The sequence below is a fragment of the Bombus vosnesenskii genome, unplaced genomic scaffold, assembly GCF_011952255.1.
Source record: "Bombus vosnesenskii isolate JDL3184/JDL3185 unplaced genomic scaffold, Bvos_JDL3184-5_v1.1 scf7180000013403, whole genome shotgun sequence".
Lineage (NCBI taxonomy): Eukaryota > Metazoa > Arthropoda > Insecta > Hymenoptera > Apidae > Bombus > Bombus vosnesenskii.
In genome coordinates this window covers 1,045,637-1,064,841 of record NW_022883026.1, presented here as the reverse complement: position 1 = coordinate 1,064,841, position 19,205 = coordinate 1,045,637, and the positions used below count along the sequence as shown (strand labels likewise).

Here is a 19,205-nt window from a genome sequence, read left to right as displayed (position 1 = left end):
ATTTCAGGTAAAATAAAATTTTACGTCATCAGTTATAAAAATATATAAGGTCACGAACAAAAGTATTGGCACAGCCTTTAAAGCAAAATAACTTTTTTAAAATTGAACCAATCGACTTAACTTAGGGAAGTTAGAAGGTTGATCGACGGTTGGTCAAAATCACGAAGCAAATAGTAAAGGTCATTTTTTACAACTTTTTTATCTGAGCCAGTAATAAAAATTTAAAAAGTATACTTTGTTGATTTATGTTAGTTATATATATGATGAAAATTACGTTGCTATAAGCCATAAAGGTTAAAAATGATGAAACTCACAGTTTTCGTAACGATAATAAATCTACATTTTTCTTCACCTTTCGATACCTGTTGTTTGTTTTTGCATCGACCGATTTCGATAAAATTTTTAGCAAGTATATAGCTGACATAACTCTTTAAAATGTGCTGTTAAAATTTTTATTACAGGCCCAGATAAAGAAGTCGTAAAAAATGACCTTTACTTCCAACTTTCCGACCAACTGTCGACTAACCTTCTAACATCTTTAGAAAAATCAAATCATTTGATCCAATTTAAAAAAATGTATACTGTTTTAAACAGTATGCCAATATTTTTGTTCGTGACTGTATAACGATATTATATGCTATTTTACTAATGCAAGTATGTAACTCATAGTTTATGTAGACTGATTTCAAATAAAATGTAAGTCAAAGATAATTCATACCTGTTTACATATTTTTCAGTTGGCATTTTCTAAGAATAAACGAATTGTCCGGAAATCCTAGATCTGTATGCATTAAAATTTAATAATTAAAATGTTGTAAATATTACTTTCTTATTGATCGATATATTTTATCAATATTGTGCTTTTCAACTTCTGTGAATCCTAGAATGCTTTCAATTGCGTTCAGATGCCCATGATGATTTTCTTTATCCGTTAAGAAATAGTAAATCGCCGATTTTAGGAACTGCAATGTGATCTCTGGATCAAGGGCACCTTGATTATTTCGCGCTTCTATGATACGTCGATACATTGCCTGTTGAAAAAATTATATTTGCTAATAATATTTTTAATAATTTTTTCTTTACAGATTAACTTATGTGCTGTTTGAAATTTGATACATTCCTTGGTTGTGTACTGTAAATATTAGATTCAGATATGGTGTCAAATGAATGAAAAATGAGCGATTAAATATATATATATATATAACAGAAATGTAAGTTATTGAAAGCTATAAATATACATTGAATGAAAAACTATATTAAAATATATATATGTATGTAGACATGTATATACATGTATATTATGTAAAGTTGTCTTTTTTTCAGGATCTGACATGATTATAGTGATGTGATTTGTATGAAATGGTACAAGCATGTGATGCTTAAGCACGTGCAAACTTACATTAACTGAAGGATAATAAGAGGCTGTTTCTTTCAAGTGCACAAAATAATCTGTATTGACCTAATAATACTGCATAATAACAGGAATCACCTACATTTGTGCTTAACAATAACAATTCGCATGCAATCGCTGTGGCGAAGCATTTCAATTGTAAATACATTCTCTCATAAATATAAGTTCCTAATATGTATAACTTACAAATGAAAGCACGTGAAACCAATTCTTGCCACTATTATAGTTTAAAAGCTAATAAGCTTTTGTTTTTAATAATTATCAAAATGATAAAATCTCTTTACAAATTCAGAATAATTTCTACTTTTTATTTATATTTTTTATAAGTTTTTTTCTGTAAGCAAAAAGCAGGTACCTATAAATGTTGGTTATTATACGGCTAAGCTATTTTTAATAAACAATATGATTGTTGATTATATATAAAAGTTATTATGAAAAAAAAATACTTAATATATTGATTAAAATTGATATTAGTATTATATAAGTTTCTGTTATATGTAACTGACATACTAATTGCATTTAATACAACTATGAATTATATGCTACTTTTTTAGAAAAATAAAAATATATGCATTCATATAAACTATTTAACATTATGCTTACACATTTATTTTATATTTAATTTCATGCTTGTGGAATTTAGGATATATATACAGGTTGATAAAAAAATTGTTCAAGATGTAATAAAATAAATTATGTATAAAAATAGATTGAAACACGATATATACAAATATATAAAAAAATCTTTTTGGGTATACATGTTCTGAACAATAATTATGTGGTTTTACTACAAAATTAATGATAATAATCAGGATGACATTAACAATAATATTAGAACAAAATATAAAGTGGAAATGACTAAATAACAGTGAAAGGTTTATTCAAGTAGTAAAATTTGCAAAATTAGCAATTTTATTTTGTTCCTTGCTAAGGAGAGAAATGCAGATATTCTACTAATAAACATTTGATATTATAAGAATCCATCATTTTGCAAAAAAACCTCAAAAGGGCAAAAATAAAAAAGAAAGAAATATTCGTTTGTTTGTGCATTTGTACGTGAACAAATACAACATAAATGCTTAAAAAACAGTGGATGAGAATTGCATCACGTGGCGATTCAGCAAAAATACAGACCTTACGTGTGCCAAGGACCCAGAGAGAAACAGCCTCCTGAGCACTTAATAAACTTTGGCTACGATCGGCTGAAATGTGAGGTTCAGGCGAGTAGCTTGTGTCCTGGAGTGTGAGCGGCGACCAAAAAAAGTGGCACATCATTAGTACAAGAGAATTGTGAATGACAGAGATGCACAGAAAGTGATGCGCAAACAACACTGATTCCTAAATTGTATCTTTTTTATTTATATTGAATTATTATGCATTATTTAAAAGTATTAAAAAGTTGTAATTTTTTAAAACTCTCTATGAACGGATTTCAAACTTATGTAGACAGTGTGAAAAATATAAAATAATAAATGGTACTGTATACAATTTTAAATTGTTGTTGTACTACAAAGAAGTATAAAATATCCTATTGAAATGTTTTTAGAGTTTATATGTGAAAAAGATAATTAAAATAATTAAATAATGCTGATTGTGAGTGCAACAAGAAAAAGAAATTGATAGAATCAACAAATAAATGATATCGGTAAACAATATATGTTTAAAATATTTTAAATCCGATAATACAAATGTTTTAAATTCAAAATTCAAAATTATCTTTTATATTATAAATAATAATTATGTTAAATATTGCTTGTTATTATAAATACATTGTTACCATATTAATAGTATAATTTAGTGTTATTATACAAGTTATAACAAATTTTAATATGTGTTAAAATGAAGTTCATGCTACATATTTTATATAGCAATAAAGATAAAGCTTTAATTATAAATGACGTCAGGCATAAAGAATTTTATTCTTTCACTTTTAATGTGCACTGTGTATATTACTATCATAAGTATTAACTATATATAAGGCGATCCTTTTACTAGTTAACTCAAAGACGGCACCAACAATCACATCACGGCGGTAACATCGTGTCAGTATACGTATATATATATAATGTACAAATGTACATACATATATTAGAAGCCAATATCGTCTCTGTGTCAAAGTAGACACGGCTGTATAGCTGTGTATACATGTAATTGTAAAGTGAAAACAGGAATGTACGATGTGCGATGTGATCGGCGGTGCTTTTGAGTTAACTAGTGAGAGAAACTCCCTGCATGAAAGTAAACATCGTAACTAAAGCAAAAACATTTACCTTGATGTTTTCTAATTCTGCTTGTGTAATTGTTAATTGTTGAAGTAGCTCTGCAACAGTAACCTTTGGTGGTGTTTGATGCGCATGTTCATATATCTGTAATAAATATCAACTTTTAGTTTTTACTTATGCGTTTAAAAAATACTAAAAATAGTAAACATAAAATACTAAAAAATACTAAAAAAGTTAAAAGCATTAAAACTTTGTATCGAGATATTGAATATTACAAACATTGTTTTGTTATCTTTTAAAAAAATAATGCAGTTAATATATTATGAAATTTTGTTTCATGTTTATAGATTCAATGTAATGATCAACGTGCAACGCACCTGATCAGCTTGTTCTAGGCGTGCAGCTTCCTGTCCTTTGGCATACATTCTCAGGTACATTTGTTTATTTCTTTCTTCTTGCTCGTTTAACAAAGCCTTTTGTTCAGAAAGTTCCGTTTTCACGGTTTCTAATTCTGCTTCTAATTCACGAGCACGAGCTTCTGCAGCATCAACAGAAGGCCTCACTTCGCAGTAACGTGTATTAACTTCAGCCAATTGATTCAATAAACTTTCCACCTGTAATATAAAGCAATTCATTATGCCAATGTTTAAAATACATATTGTATTAATGTATGTTGTTTGTTAATGCATTCTTACGTAAACAATTTATTTCTATTTTTACTGTAATCCTGGCATTTTACTTATCATGTAACATTAAGACTAATAAATTTCTAATTTAGAAGTCTACCTAGAATTTTTGCTTTTAGAAAACATTTATTATTTTATATCATAAACATTTCAGAACTATACAAAAGTTTCATATTAAGATATCGGCGGTGCTTAAGTAAAAAGAAATTAAATTAAATTAATATTTGTGTATTTAAATAATCAATAATTTTCCAAATATTTAGCGATACTATAGGATCTGCACCGACCGAATTTCTCAGTGCTGTGTTCATGTAAAGCGGGCAATAAAACACGAAGGTGTTACCTCATTGCACCAAATTAATGGTATTGTGAATCAATACGTATACAAAGATGTTTTGCAACGTCTTTTATACGACGTTAAAGATATGTTATATATTAAAAAATTTGCGATTATTGATTTAGTTATGATCTTTACTATACATAAAAGTATAAAACCATTATCGTTACTGTTCTACATTTTATTAACCGTTCTATGTTCTTATAAACTAGTCTTCTTTGACTAAACTAGACCAAATACGAATCTTTCATTTTGTTTATTTTTTATTCAATTATAAATATTCAACGACTATTTTATTTGAGATATATACCTTGTCGTTGTGTTTTTGCTTGAGTTCTTGAAGTTCATCAACATGTCTACGATGCATTTCTTCAATTCTACTTTCATAAAGATTCACCAACTTGCGTCTCACTTCATCTCTTTCTGGTATTTCTGCAGCGGATCTTACAAACGTATCGGAAGTACTATTTTCGGGAATTGTATTAGGCGTTGCAGTAACATGTGTACTTTCTGGTTGCACCTCTGGTATATATACAGAATCTTTCGAATGGACGGATCCGTCTTCAAAGTGACCCGAGTCCGCAAGAGAGGAAGGTAGATCAGAGGGGGCACATTTTTCTGGAGTTTCTGGACTTGCGACCTTTTGTAGTGTACTTTCGTCCGGTAAATCCTTGCTTGGCGATTCAGGTGAAAAAGGATTGTTCTCTCGTACAGTGAGAGCATCGCTACTATCCGTTCTTTCATCGGGACTATTCAGAGAAGCTTTGTATAATCTTAATTCCACTACTTCCTTCGTTAGTCGAAATATCTCCTGGTCTTTCTCTTCGATCTCCTTCCGCGCTTCTTTTAACAAAGCCTGAATAATATGATTTTTATAATGACTTACATTATTCAAAATAGGTGTTCTTGTTCTTATTACGATGATAAATGATACGGCGAAGGTGCTATACGCACCATATTATTAATATTACGAGGTGACATTTATTTTATTTATTTAACCAAAGGGTAAAAATACTCGAATACCATGATAAAGTATAAAAAGACACCTTTTTTTAGCTTAGCAACTTACATATCGAATTACATATCGGTACATATTGATATATGTATTAAGAACATATTGACCGTCTCCACGAAGTACTTAAAATGTTAATTAAACTGTTAAAATGAAAAAAATTACAAATAATATGCAGAACGTATCTAATTTCATAAAAGCATTATATTTTTTGCATAGAAAATTTCTCGTAATATTTTGTTATATTTTATAGTCAAACTCATCAAATATATTTGATAGAAGTTTAAGAGAAATTTACAAGAAATATGAAGCGAGTTCATGTCTTAACTAGAGGCTCTAGACGCGTTACATTCTCTTACCGTCTGCGGTTTGAGACTGATATCATTACGAATGGTTTAATTATCGTAATAAAGTGTTAAGTAAAAATTCCAACGAAGAACATTGCAAAAAAAAGAGAAACAATGTTGGTTTTTACCTGAAATTTTCTAACTTGTCTAGCTGCTCTTTGAGTAGGCGTAAGATATTGTTCATTGTCCCCGGTATGGTTTGAACAATGAACAACGTATTTTCGTGATCTACCTGACCACGTGGTACCGTTGAGAGCAAACGTAGCATGGTCACAGGCGCTTGCGGTACTGCAGGCACTTCCGTAACTTTTTACGCTTTCTGCATCGCTGTCATCGGCAATTCCAGTGCTTGATCCTCCGGAGGCCGCGTGTCCAGGTCGCGGCCTCGCCGGGGTCAATGAAAGGCTCTGCAGAGTAAAAAGAAACGAGACGATAGTTTCATTAATTTCGACTAATTTAACCCCTTAAGGCCCACTTTTATTAAAACCGAACATCCGTAATATTACATAGTTGTTGTATTCTATACATTCAATCTACTAGAAAAAAGTGAAAGTCTCTCCCGAAAAATAGATCTTGGTATAATTTTATAAATTTTATTTATGTAATAAAGTTCGTCCTTAAAGGGTTAACTTTTTCGTCAGAATTATTATCTCATATTACTCTGGTCATTTTATAAATAATTTCGTTACTATCTGTTGGATTAATTGAAAGCATAAGCATTATATCAAAGAACGTTACCTTATCGGAACTTAAATCATGCGAACCAGGTTAAGTCAACTACACAAAATGTATTTTCTTACGAACGATAAGTTACAAATCCCTTAGGACTATTGTTTTCTTTTTATATTTATGATTTACAAGATTATATCCATCTTAACTAGTGTTTCTTCAATATAGTATTTCTTCGTAGCTAAAATTCTATTTTTTCTTCATATTACGCTGTATTAAATAAGAAAAGGAACACTAGAAAGGAATTATTATTATGGTAAACAGTTAAATATCCTTTATCAGTGTAATAAAGATCATAGATATATTTCGTTATAGTACACAGAGTATTTCAAAATATGTGAAATGATGTTTATATGATGTCGAGAGTTACAAATTACCATAATTCCTTTTCTATGTTTTTTACGTAACAAGTTTGGAAGATTATCTTGAGATCTTATAAATTTCTCACAGAAATAAAAAGAAAGATAAAGATAAATGTTGAGTACATTATATACGATATATATTGTTTATAAAGTTGAAATACGAATCCGAAGAAGGCTGAACACATAGTTCGACTAATACATTATAAAAAAGGGTTACTCATACATAGAAAACTATAATTAGTTTTGGAAAAGTTAGTAAATAACGTTAACAAGCAAATTAGTGTTGTGAATGGTTAAAACAAGTCATTTTTACCACGTCTGATTTCCATTTTAAGTAATTTCTAATTTACAAGGTTTTTAAATAAGATTGTCAAATCTCCCCATTTGTTTATCACAATCGCATTACTGTTAAATATAAAGGAAGAAAATTCATCTCGTAACATCAGTCACTCAGAATCAGTAAATAATTCCACGTTTACATTAAGATTGCATTCGAAAGATTAAACGTAAAGAAGAGTTCATCGCTTTTATATCTGGTTGACCTAAGGGTAATTTACCTTAGACTTAAGGAGAAGCTTTCTTGCTCTCTGACTAGGAACTTAGGAAGTCTGGTTTGAAAGTGAGGCAAAATCAAACACCCCATTGAGCAGAAAGATATGAAAGTCTTCCTTAAAGGCGAGAAGCTTGTCGAATCTGCACGAGAACAGTCTTCAAATAAAAGTGGCTAAAATATTTGATAAATTACATACTTTTCAATAATAGATTACGCTTGACAAATGTGTCAATTATAAATAAACTTAAACGCGCTCTTACTTTGTAATGAATAATGTATCACGCAAATTTAGTTTCCGTTGTTGCAAAATCATTTTATCTTTTCGTAACAAGTGGACTAAAGTAAACTCGTAAGTCAGAGTGTAAAAAAATATATTTCGTCTTTATTAGTCTTGATAGTATAAAGTCTGTTGAAATTATTGTACATTTTAGAAATAGTTATGGAAATTTAATTATATATTGCAACCACGGTTTCTTAAGATAAACTGTAATTATTAATTAATTTTTAGTAGCCTAGGAAAAACACGGCATATTTTTTGTAACAAGGAGAATCTAAACTTTTAGAACAAAAAAAAAAAATGCATCTTTGCATCAGTACGATATATACATAGGTATTATTTAACTCAAATTTTTTTATCAATTGGAAAATACCCTTCATAAAACACATAAGAAATAATAAAAAATTTAATGGCAAATGAAATTTTCCCTATAATGTATATTAACGCTGGTCTTTTATTGTTTATTAAATATCAAATATCAAATAAACAACTGTATATTATTAATATCAAAAATTGAATTAGCTGCTAAGATCAACATTCACTGGCGGAGAATTGCGCCAATTTCTGTTATACCGCAGATGTCGATAATCGCAATATTTCTTGGTTCTTTATTTTTCTCACTACTTCGATGTCCGAAGAAAGAAGTGTTGTACCCTTTCGCTCGACTGAGCAGTTAATATTAGAGTAATGTTATGCAGATTACTAAATAGTATTATGCACATTATGCAAACGATAAGATAACTGATATATAAATATATATATAATGCATTTATATTATATTATATTCTTATTATATACAGGGTGGCTGGTAACTGGTGGTACAAGCGGAAAGGGGGTGGTTCCACGCGAAAAATGAAGTCGAAAATATAGAATAAAAATTTTTTTTTAATTTTTCCATCGAGACAACGATCTACAGTGAGATCCGTTATAACGAGACGCGATAAAGTGCACGCGTACCGAGCGAAAATTCAAAGTCGATTTTCTCGAAAACAAAGCCTCGAACGAGAAATTTTTATTCTATATTTTCGACTTCTTTTTTCGCGAAGAATCACCCCCTTTCCGCTTGTACCACCAGTTACCAACCACCCTGTATATTATATATATATATAAGAAAACGAAGCAAATCTAAGGTTTATCAATACAATAACAGATAGATATATCTTTACTGAATGTTTAACAACTTAATTTAGACTCTAGACTATGATTACAGTCAACACCAGAATCTATAGATAGTTTTCCATTCAAGTTGATATTATGTACATGGTATTCACAGACCGTGCCGTGAATGAGGTTTGAAGCTAGTGTTAAGAATGAGAGAGTTAAACCAACGTAACGCCTATTGGGATTAAAGCGTTGATAAATACCGAGCACGATCTCGAAGCACTACGATCTAGGAGCAATGGAGAGGTTTCATGTGCGCCGGCGCATTGCTTACGGAAAGGTCAGACTATCTCCATATTTTGTTGGTTATCTTGAATCTACTTGAATTTAGATACAATTGATATTTCAAATTTTGTCTAGGTAAGCGCCAGGCATCTTTTCATGCATACACGCCGTTCCTCTTGCTTTTGTGTTTGTCTCTATGAAGGAAAGCGGCTTATAATGGAGGTCGTTATACGTTTATACGATACTTCGCAAATATTTCTTATTTATTCAGGTCAGAGAAAGTGGAAAGTTGTTTATTCAATAATAAATGAACTTTTCAATTACAGCGTATGAATCGAAAGGACTTTATTAAATATGATATCAAAGATATCAAAGGGAATCGAATTTGGCAAGTTGCCTATATTTACTCCATCGTTTGAGCGATTCGAATTTATTCGTTATTCTATGTTATTTAATAACTCAACTAAAAGATAACGCATTAGTTGCGCAATGGAAGTTTTATTATACTGTATTAAACTTAAAAATAAAGCAAAGCTTCGATATAGCATATGTGCTGTAGTTATATTTTTATGAAGTCCATAAATTACTGAAACTATTAACTAAAATCATAACTGGAATAAATATTTTCTGTAAATAATATTACTACTGTAATTTATATATTTTTTTCTGTCCCATATCTGTCACAGTTGCGTGTAACGCATAAAATATTATTACAATCATAAACAGTTACACGCTTACTAAAATTTGAACAAAAAACAAAGAAAAAAGATTTATGTACACGTACTTGTTTCACACGTCAACCATTTTGTTAACAATAAAACGATAGTTTACCATCATTATTGCCTACAAAATTATATCGATGGTTGACAATAAGTTCTTTAGCACTTGCAAAAAACAGTTTCGTTTATACCGCGTTTAATATACACTGATAAGGCACGTATCATCCATATATCCTTCTTCCACTACCAATCTATACCTTTCAATACCTTTTGTGTTTTAATCATCGCATTATATATAAATCACACGAAAACAGAATGCAGTCTGGATATAGTCAATAAGACGCAATTGTCAGCACGCATCTGCGATCTGCATCGAACGAAGGATACGGCGTAATATTGCAGAAGGATGTAAGATGACCACTTGGAGCAATTTTTATATAGAATATACATGAAAGATGGCTAATATCGGTTGACAAGGAAGGTTAAAATACTTACGAGAGATCGTTGTCGGGGTGATTCGGTTCCATTCTCCGTGATGACGGGAAAAGTGCGATGGTCCAGATGATGATGTTGCTGGTGGTGCAGAAGGTTAAAGCGACGACACTGTTGATAAGACCTACTCAGACCCGCGGTGACCGCGGTACTGGGTGGTGGTGGTGGATGATTCGGTGAAACTCGCTCACCGCGCATGCGCATGCTAACCGAACGACGTAGACCTGTCGGCGAGGGACGTGGAATCCGAGAATCCAACGAAGAGGATACCGAAGATACTGAGGGTGACGGAACGGTACTCGGTGCACTTCCTGTCGTGTAAACCACGCTGTTATCGGCATTGACCTTGAGCGTGCTGCTATTGTTGTCAGTACATGTTGCTGATTCTAACGATTCTAAATCCATCGAGGGTGATTCATTGGTGTTGTTTACATGAGCTGAATAATCAGCATGCATCGATTGCGGGGAATGCAAGGACCTTTCGCTGCCGTGACGAACCATCCTGTTGATTTAACTTATCTCATGTCTTCGTAAAATTCCTGTACGAAAAAATCAAACTTGGTCGAATTTCACTTATAAGAAAATATGTACATATATGGATAGCAGCAGTAAAGTATATTCACATTACATATATTTTTAATTGTTTATTCTATTCTGCCTTTAGTTATAGTGATATATAGTTTGTTATAGTGATTTTATAGTAGGTGGAAAGTTGTAAAATTATATATATATATTTACGAAATTATAAATCTATTATAAAATTATAAAATATTGTTAATAAATAAAATATAATGTACTATCACTACTAATGTAGTATTCACGTATTGTAGTTAATAATACACAATGAACAATAAATATTATATGTATTTCAGTTTTCAAAATTGCACCGTTTAACTGTATAGTATGTGAGAATCTATCCCGTTTAACAAACGGGATCATACATACTTGACTATAATACCAGCACTAACGTGGTTTATTAACATTTTAAGATCTCCATTCAAAAGCCGGAAATTCATTGGAGTTTATAATGCACTAGCTGCAATATTTGTAGAAAATCAGTTGATGATGTACAAATATTTATTAAAAGTGGAATTTAATAGCAATGTTTATGCAGCTATAACTTTGTTCATCATTTTGTAAGTTTTAATTGAATATTGTATTTCAAGCTTGCGTAAAAAAACTTATTCTAATATCTTTTTTCAATGTGACTACGTGATTAATTTTGATATACAACAAATTTTATATTTTATTTGTATGAAAAATTTTATTGTAAGTTCTAGATGTACCAACTATATCATGCTGAAAATTGGTCACTTGAAGAATATCGACTTTATAATACAAAGATTCATTGCGTTGGATTATTCGTTTTAATGGAACGATTTCCGTTCGTAACAGATTTGTTCACAAGTATATTTGCTCGGTATGAATTTTCTTCGTTAGTACAAAATGAGTGTACAACTCATAGAGTTTTGAATTGTTTGAGAAAGTGAACAGTTATAATTTTAAAGCTATTGCAATAATTCTTTTTTTTTCTAAATTTTACCAATTCTAAAATTATTCAATCTTTATTACTATATATCACAAAATTATTAAAATTATTTTTATAAGTTATTAAGATAGTATAAATATAATCTATTTTTAATATTTTAGAATTAACTCAAGCCATATAAAACTAAAAGCCGCAATTGAAACCTGCGTACAATTTAAGATGAAAAATGTTGGTCAGTTTTCAGATGGTTATTATTTTAAATTATTAGATAGGTAAGAATCTACACTAGTGTAGAAAAAGTAACATAAATATTAAAAATACAATTAAATGAAACATTAAGTATTGTACATGTATATACACAAGAAATAAGATATGAAATTATCAATTAACCGGGATGTGTCTACATTTATCTTACACCGTTTTACACTTGTGTATCATTACGAAATCAATTGTATTAAAGGAAAATTGTTCTATTGTTAAATTAATTAATAAAGAATCTGAGTAAAAAAATTATGCTGACTAATTTGAACGGAATTTTACACCCCGAAGGAAAGGCAGTTTCTATCTTCCTTTTCACAGAGTAATTCGACTAGATTTTAATAATAATAAAAAAAAGAAATCGTGTGAAGGAAACATCTTCTCTAGCTTTAATGACGCGTTATAATAGAGACAAAGGTTATTAGGTTTATTCTATAGTGGGTTAAAGGAGTTATACCGTTATTACAATTACAATCTCAAATTTTCTTATTTAATTAACGTTCGTTTGGTTTTAATTGAAATTTTTTTGCAGTATCTTCTTTTACAAATGTCGTCTTTTAATAAAAACAATATTTTTTGCGTAATAAATAATTATATGATGAAGGCTTGATATTTAACACGAAATACTTATCTACGTATCCTTCATCATTAGTGGTTAAATAAACGTTGCATTATCAACAGTTTTTTAGACACACATATTTAAATGTATTTATCTTCTCAATATCAGCCTTATCTCTTTTTTATAAAATGCGCTTTTTATTTCTTATCACATACCTGTAAGATTAACATCACTATAGAGGGAGATAAAACATGTATGATTTTTGAATGAGTTAATATTTTTCCACAATATCTTCACATAAATATTACCAACATACGAAGAACGTGAAATTTTGACATTCAGCGATCGTGTATTCATTCGCAGAATTTTATATTTGTTGATATTTTCTGTCATGTAACTAAAATTCGTGTGGTTTCGTATCATGGTATCGCACACAACCGACACGAATTAGAGCAGGGAAAGGTCTATTGGTATAAAGTAATCGATCATTTGGTGTCCTATTTCAAGAACATGCTGCAGCATTATGCAGTGTCCACATTATCCTTAAAATTCTTGAAACAATATTACTTTTTGCATTTTTCTTTGATTAGGAAATAAATGCACGAGTTGATAGTGATAACATCTTTTAAAATTTATATCTTGTAATACCATCCTCTATTTTCTTTTAAAATATTCACGTTAAGTGCTTGGTAACTATTACATAATCTTGCATCTGCTCTGACTAGTTCTTACAAAATATGAAAGAAAAAAAAATTAGAAATTAAATCGATGTACGCATGACTGATTCGAATTAAGCAATTTACATAGATAAAGTTTACCTACGTTGTACCAGCTACCATATTTTGTAAGTTTCTTATGACGTGTCGTGCGAATGGGAAGTAATTAACAATTAGAAAGTAATAATTAAATCATGTAAAGAATCGTATCTTACCTTTAAAACATGAATTTGTAATAATAACAGATTCCTTCGCTTATACAAGTCTTCAGAAAGTCTTAACATGTATTACAGACGCCTATGTACAATTGCTATGATTATGAGCTTAGAAACGAAGATAAAACACAGACAAATTATGGATAAGGAACATTTGGTTTCACTGTTAATTCGTGCCACGCGGGCTTATCGTGTGTAGGAATTGAATATAGCTGCGAGTATTAATTCAGCGATTCTAAATCTGTTATACAACGTAAATTATAAGAATACGTTTATGCTAACAAACCAATGTTTATGGATTATGTAAGGAATATTCGACGAATAAGCCACTGAACACCACTCTCATCGTCGTACTTTTAGCACTTTTAGAATAGGATTAAATAACATGCTCACTACCCGAACATTATCCACCCACGATCCTAACACGACTCGTGCAAGCAGTGTTGCATTAGAGCAATCGCGAGATGTCGTATCATGAGCACCGATCATTGACAATGTCGTGGTTTTGGTGTATTAGCGCCATCTAACAATGTTTCATATACAATAACGATTAACTGATTATAGGTAAGTCAGGTTATTTTAATATACTAAAGTCGTTGTTTTCTCTCCTGTAGAAGAGAGTTTTTCCAATAAGCGGTTACTTATCCGACGATCAATACGTGGCGTTTTCCTTTCTCTACGTTTATTCGGTTCTTCGTTGCGTTCATGGATAACATGACTCATTGATTTTGATCTCCTTAACTACGATATAAAAACAAATGAGAAATTGTAATGTGTGAGCGAGGGGCGTTTCTAACGGCTACTTATTGATAGTTAGCAGGCGATTTTTTAACGGATAGAGATGTATGTATGTACAGGATAGATCTAACTCTATATGGATATTCGTCTGTCATGGTAGTATCGACGAAGGACTTTGTGTCTCACGTTCTGCAATACCGACCTCGAAAAAGATCAGAATGTCTCTTACGCTCTCTATTTGCTATGGCGAATATAAAAATTTGTAATTCAATTGAATCGTCGAACACGATAAAAATGGACTTGTTACATCTTACGGATCATGGCATGATATGCAGTATCAGGTAATATATACTGTTATATCATTAACTAAAGACAGAATAGACGTGAAATTAAATGGGACCTCATCTGAAATACCGACCGCTAAAGTCAATGTTTCTCACGCCCTCTATAATTTATAACGTCACCGCGACGATTGTAAATAATCAGAATGCGCTCCGTTTATTTAAACAAAACTTTAGGTAGTGCTCGATTAAATAAATTTTTGGTCATTGAATTCATTTATCATTTATCTGAGCGAGAAATTGTAAATGCTTAGAAGTTAGGTATTTGTCGCACGACAGGTTCAATTGAACGGAATTCTATCGTAAGAAACATGAAAACAATATTTCAATATAATCTTATATTAGACACTAGAACAGAATTGTGTGTGTGTGAAAACATGATATTTATATATTTAATAATTAATTAAAATATTATGATGGTTGTAAAAATTAAAAATCTTGTAAAAGAGTTTCGAAAAATCTGTTATTGTTACAAACTGAAATATTATATAAATTCTTTTCCCTTTGGTCAGTTTCATGTTTAACCACTATAATACAATTATTTTTGCCATAAACTAGCGCTTTAACTTACTTATTAACAGTTTAATTATTATGTTATGCCATTTAGATCTGATTGTGTTACATTGGAAAAATCGTTAACTTTCGACTAATCTTGACAAGGTTAAGTCACTTCGTATGTGTGTCATAACAAGTATATATAAGTATACAAGTATATAAGTGTTGAACTCGCACGCAACTCATACAGACATGAAACCGTGTACACTGCGGTTTGGAAAAAAATATACCATTTATAAAACAATTCTGCTGTTAATTTATAACAATATACCATCGATTTATAATAATTATGTTATTAATTTATAACAATTCTACAGTAAATTTAGAACAGTTACACCATCAATTCGTAATAATTAAATTAATTTATTTCTTTTTATCTGATATTAACTAAATCCTTGAAATCTCTCAAACGGTATCTCATTTACATTTAATATTATATTTTAAGTTTTAATGTAGTACTTCAATTTTCATTTAGCTATTCACTTATCTATTTCAAATACAATCGGTTACAACGCGAAGTATTAATAACATATACCTATGGATAGAGTTTAACACTTCATATCCGAACAAAGCCATAAAATCAAATTCTGTTCATGGATTTGAGGAAGCAAATGACATGGCAATGAAAACAAAGGCAATGAAATTTCGTCATTCAATCATGCATGCTATGATTGATAAGTTACATGGTTTGGTTCTTTTGGTAAACATGATTATTTAAGTTTATATACGAGTTAAACTTCCACGACTTCTACTCATGCACGATTCAATAATTTTCTAACGACAATTAATAACATTTTTATTGACAAATATTTGAAAGATACCTCTATCATCGTGCATAAGACTAACAGAGTCATCTTAAAATTTTATTTCTGTCTTAATGAACTTAAATTTCTTGTCATAATTTGTGGTACTCTGGTTTTGAAAACATATTTAATGAAATTATTTAAGAGTCAAATATAACGTGATTTGGTGTCCATAATAATTTCCTACATGGGAATATTAATAAACTTATTATTAATTTTATTTATTATTAAACGTTTATTATTAATAAACTTCAATACTCAGTACTCCTTTATTATCAAAAAGATTTCCATGTTCTGTTCCTGCTAACATAATATCAATTACTCCTGTATCAAATATAATACAAGCATGTTTAAGAATCTTTTACACAATTTATCCAGTTTCTTCTGCCAATTATGCATTAAATTAAAACAAACGAAACGTATAACGTAGAATAGATATTTTATTGATAAGTAGAATTAATTTATGATGTATGCATGCTTTTTATACAAAGATACATTGTTTAACTTAGAACGAAAAGTTAAAAATTTCTTTATTATTATTTTTAACAGACTGTTATAATTTCATTTTTTTTAAATTTTGCTTCAAGTTAAATCTTTTGATACGAAAGGCTGCCGACAGGACTGCGATCTAATGTACTTTAGATTTATATGGACGTATTTATTGCACCATCCGTACATTTTAATATTCTTGAATATAATATATGGTATAAGTCTAATAATATTCCAACGGTCCATAAATACCTCAGATTAGTATCTATTATCTCTAGTTTAGTTTTACTTTTAAATAGGTTCTAGTTCTAAGATTTCGATTAAATTAATACTAAGCAACTGTGTTAGACGGTGGAGGTCAACGAAGGACTCATTGTTTGTTTTTCGTTTTAAGTTGTAGTTTTAAACCTTAGTTTTAACTCTGAATTTTAAGTCCCAGCTTTAAGTTGTATCGTTAATTTTAAGCATTACTTTTAATACATTTGTAAAGATCGATGCAGTTGATCGATATATTTGTTCGCAGAAATAAGACTTTGGTCATCTGTTTGCTCTTTTCGTACATTTTCTTGTTTTTCTTTTTCATTGGTCGTTTACTCCATTCATCGGACGTAATTCGTTTGTTTGTACAAAAAGATTGTATTCTACATTACTGACTCATTTTTTACACATAGAATCACCATCATGGAACTGTAGTTCCATAGTACGTTATAAGCGATATCCTATATCTTCCATTTGTATTAGTAGATGAAGTAATTAGAATTCTTTTTGAAATAAGATAAGTAAAATATAATGTACATATATACATATTGAATATCTCATGATATATAACATTCTTGTATCTATATCGTATCTATGTCAAAACTTTATATTATTCTCATCTAAAACTTAGATACATGTTCAAACGAGTATCATGGTGAATTATTCAATACGTTTTTACATTTCAGAAAATTTTTTATTTCACAATATTTAATCTCACATATACATACGATAGTTTTATTATCTATGATGTAATTTTAATGAAAACATAGTCGAACAATATATTGAAAATATCTTTAAGAGATTTATAATCTATTTCAAGAAAATTTATTTAGACTATACACAAGGTGGACATGCCTTAAAACCTGGACAAGGTAATACACATTTTTGCGTTACACTGTTAAATTTTAAACCGTTTGGGCACTTAAGATCATATCTGATGATCATTGCACCATTCACGTAACAGAAATAATATTGCTGACAATAGGGGTCACCTGTTATTGGAAATCTACCACTTGTAACGCATTTAGGACTTGGCGTCGTACTTGGCGTCGTACTTGGTGTCGTACTTGGTGTCGTACTTGGTGTCATACTTGGTGTCATACTTGGTGTCGTACTTGGTGTCGTACTAGGCGTTGTACTTGGTGTTGTACTGGGCGTCGTACTTGGCGTCGTACTGGGCGTTGTACTTGGCGTTGTACTGGGCGTCGTACTTGGCATCGTACTTGGTGTCGAACTTGACGTGGAACTTGGTGTCGAACTTGGTGTCGAACTTGACGTGGAACTTGGTGTCGAACTTGACGTGGAACTTGACGTGGAACTTGGTGTCGAACTTGACGTGGAACTTGACGTGGAACTTGGTGTCGAACTTGACGTGGAACTTGACGTGGAACTTGGTGTCAAACTTGACGTGGAACTTGGTGTCAAACTTGACGTGGAACTTGGTGTCAAACTTGACGTGGAACTTGGTGTCGAACTTGACGTGGAACTTGACGTGGAACTTGACGTCAATGGTGCAATTTGCTTGCAGACATAATTCGTAGACGATGTGCAATATTTTAGCGAGGGATCAAATAGCATCGTAGGTGCGCACGACATATCGTATGATATGAATTCAACTCCGTTAAAAACACATATATAATAATTAGCACACGTTCCATCCACGATTTCAAATGTTCCTTGCATTACACATGTTCGCTTAGATGGAATTATTTGAAGCGTCCCAATGGGAATCGAATTAAAGATGAAAAGAATTTCAAACGCAACGAGGAATACGTTCATTTTGCGTATTTTACTGGTTTACAGAAAACGATGCTCATTTGCCGAAAATCAAAGAGAATATGTTTCTTAGTTTCATCACTGCAGCGAATATATTATCATCGTTGAATTTATTGTTTTATTATCGCGTATTACGAATATCTGTTAAATTCTGAGAAAATACGAGCTGAAAATAAATATCTTATGATACTTGGTTTATGAGTAAAAGAGATATACGGACTATTATTGCTTCCTTGTGTACGACATATGAACGTACTATTAACATTTAGTCTTCCTAGAGCTATTTTCTTCTGAAAGAGTTTATGAAAAACAACCAAAAAATAGCGTAGGAAGTAGAAGAGATTAAATTTTTTATTTCATATGATGTACGTTTTAAACATTTTGTTCGGTAGTAAATTAGCTAAATTTGTTAAAATCAAACTGTTTCTTAAATGTAATATTGAAATATCATTAATCTGTCCAACTGATGAAAATT

At 30.6% G+C, this 19,205-nt stretch overlaps 2 protein-coding genes and 1 long non-coding RNA gene across 4 annotated transcripts; 1 reads left to right on the top strand and 2 right to left on the bottom strand.

Annotated features, from left to right (window-relative positions):
- Nucleotides 1–387: 387 nt before the first annotated feature.
- Nucleotides 388–11,179, bottom strand: LOC117237809. 2 transcript variants are annotated; one of them, XM_033502163.1, is made up of 7 exons: nt 10,537–11,179; nt 6,144–6,422; nt 4,967–5,512; nt 4,011–4,247; nt 3,682–3,777; nt 2,546–2,647; nt 388–1,031 (listed from the first exon to the last, which is right to left on the bottom strand). In XM_033502163.1, the coding sequence occupies exons 1-7, from the start codon at nt 11,032–11,034 to the stop codon at nt 822–824; spliced, it is 1,968 nt and encodes a 655-aa protein (XP_033358054.1). In that variant the 5' UTR covers nt 11,035–11,179; the 3' UTR covers nt 388–821. The 2 variants fall into 2 exon arrangements, with proteins under 2 accessions (XP_033358054.1, XP_033358055.1); XM_033502164.1 differs by lacking the exon at nt 2,546–2,647.
- LOC117237828 lies at nt 3,426–4,174 on the top strand. The gene is made up of 2 exons (XR_004494063.1): nt 3,426–3,649; nt 3,981–4,174. It is a non-coding gene; the product is annotated as an uncharacterized LOC117237828 (long non-coding RNA).
- A 6,301-nt stretch (nt 11,180–17,480) lies between the features above and the next one.
- Nucleotides 17,481–18,831, bottom strand: LOC117237816 (putative protein TPRXL). The gene has a single exon (XM_033502176.1). The coding sequence runs from the start codon at nt 18,731–18,733 to the stop codon at nt 17,789–17,791; it is 945 nt and encodes a 314-aa protein (XP_033358067.1). The 5' UTR covers nt 18,734–18,831; the 3' UTR covers nt 17,481–17,788.
- Between the last annotated feature and the right edge of the window lie 374 nt (nt 18,832–19,205).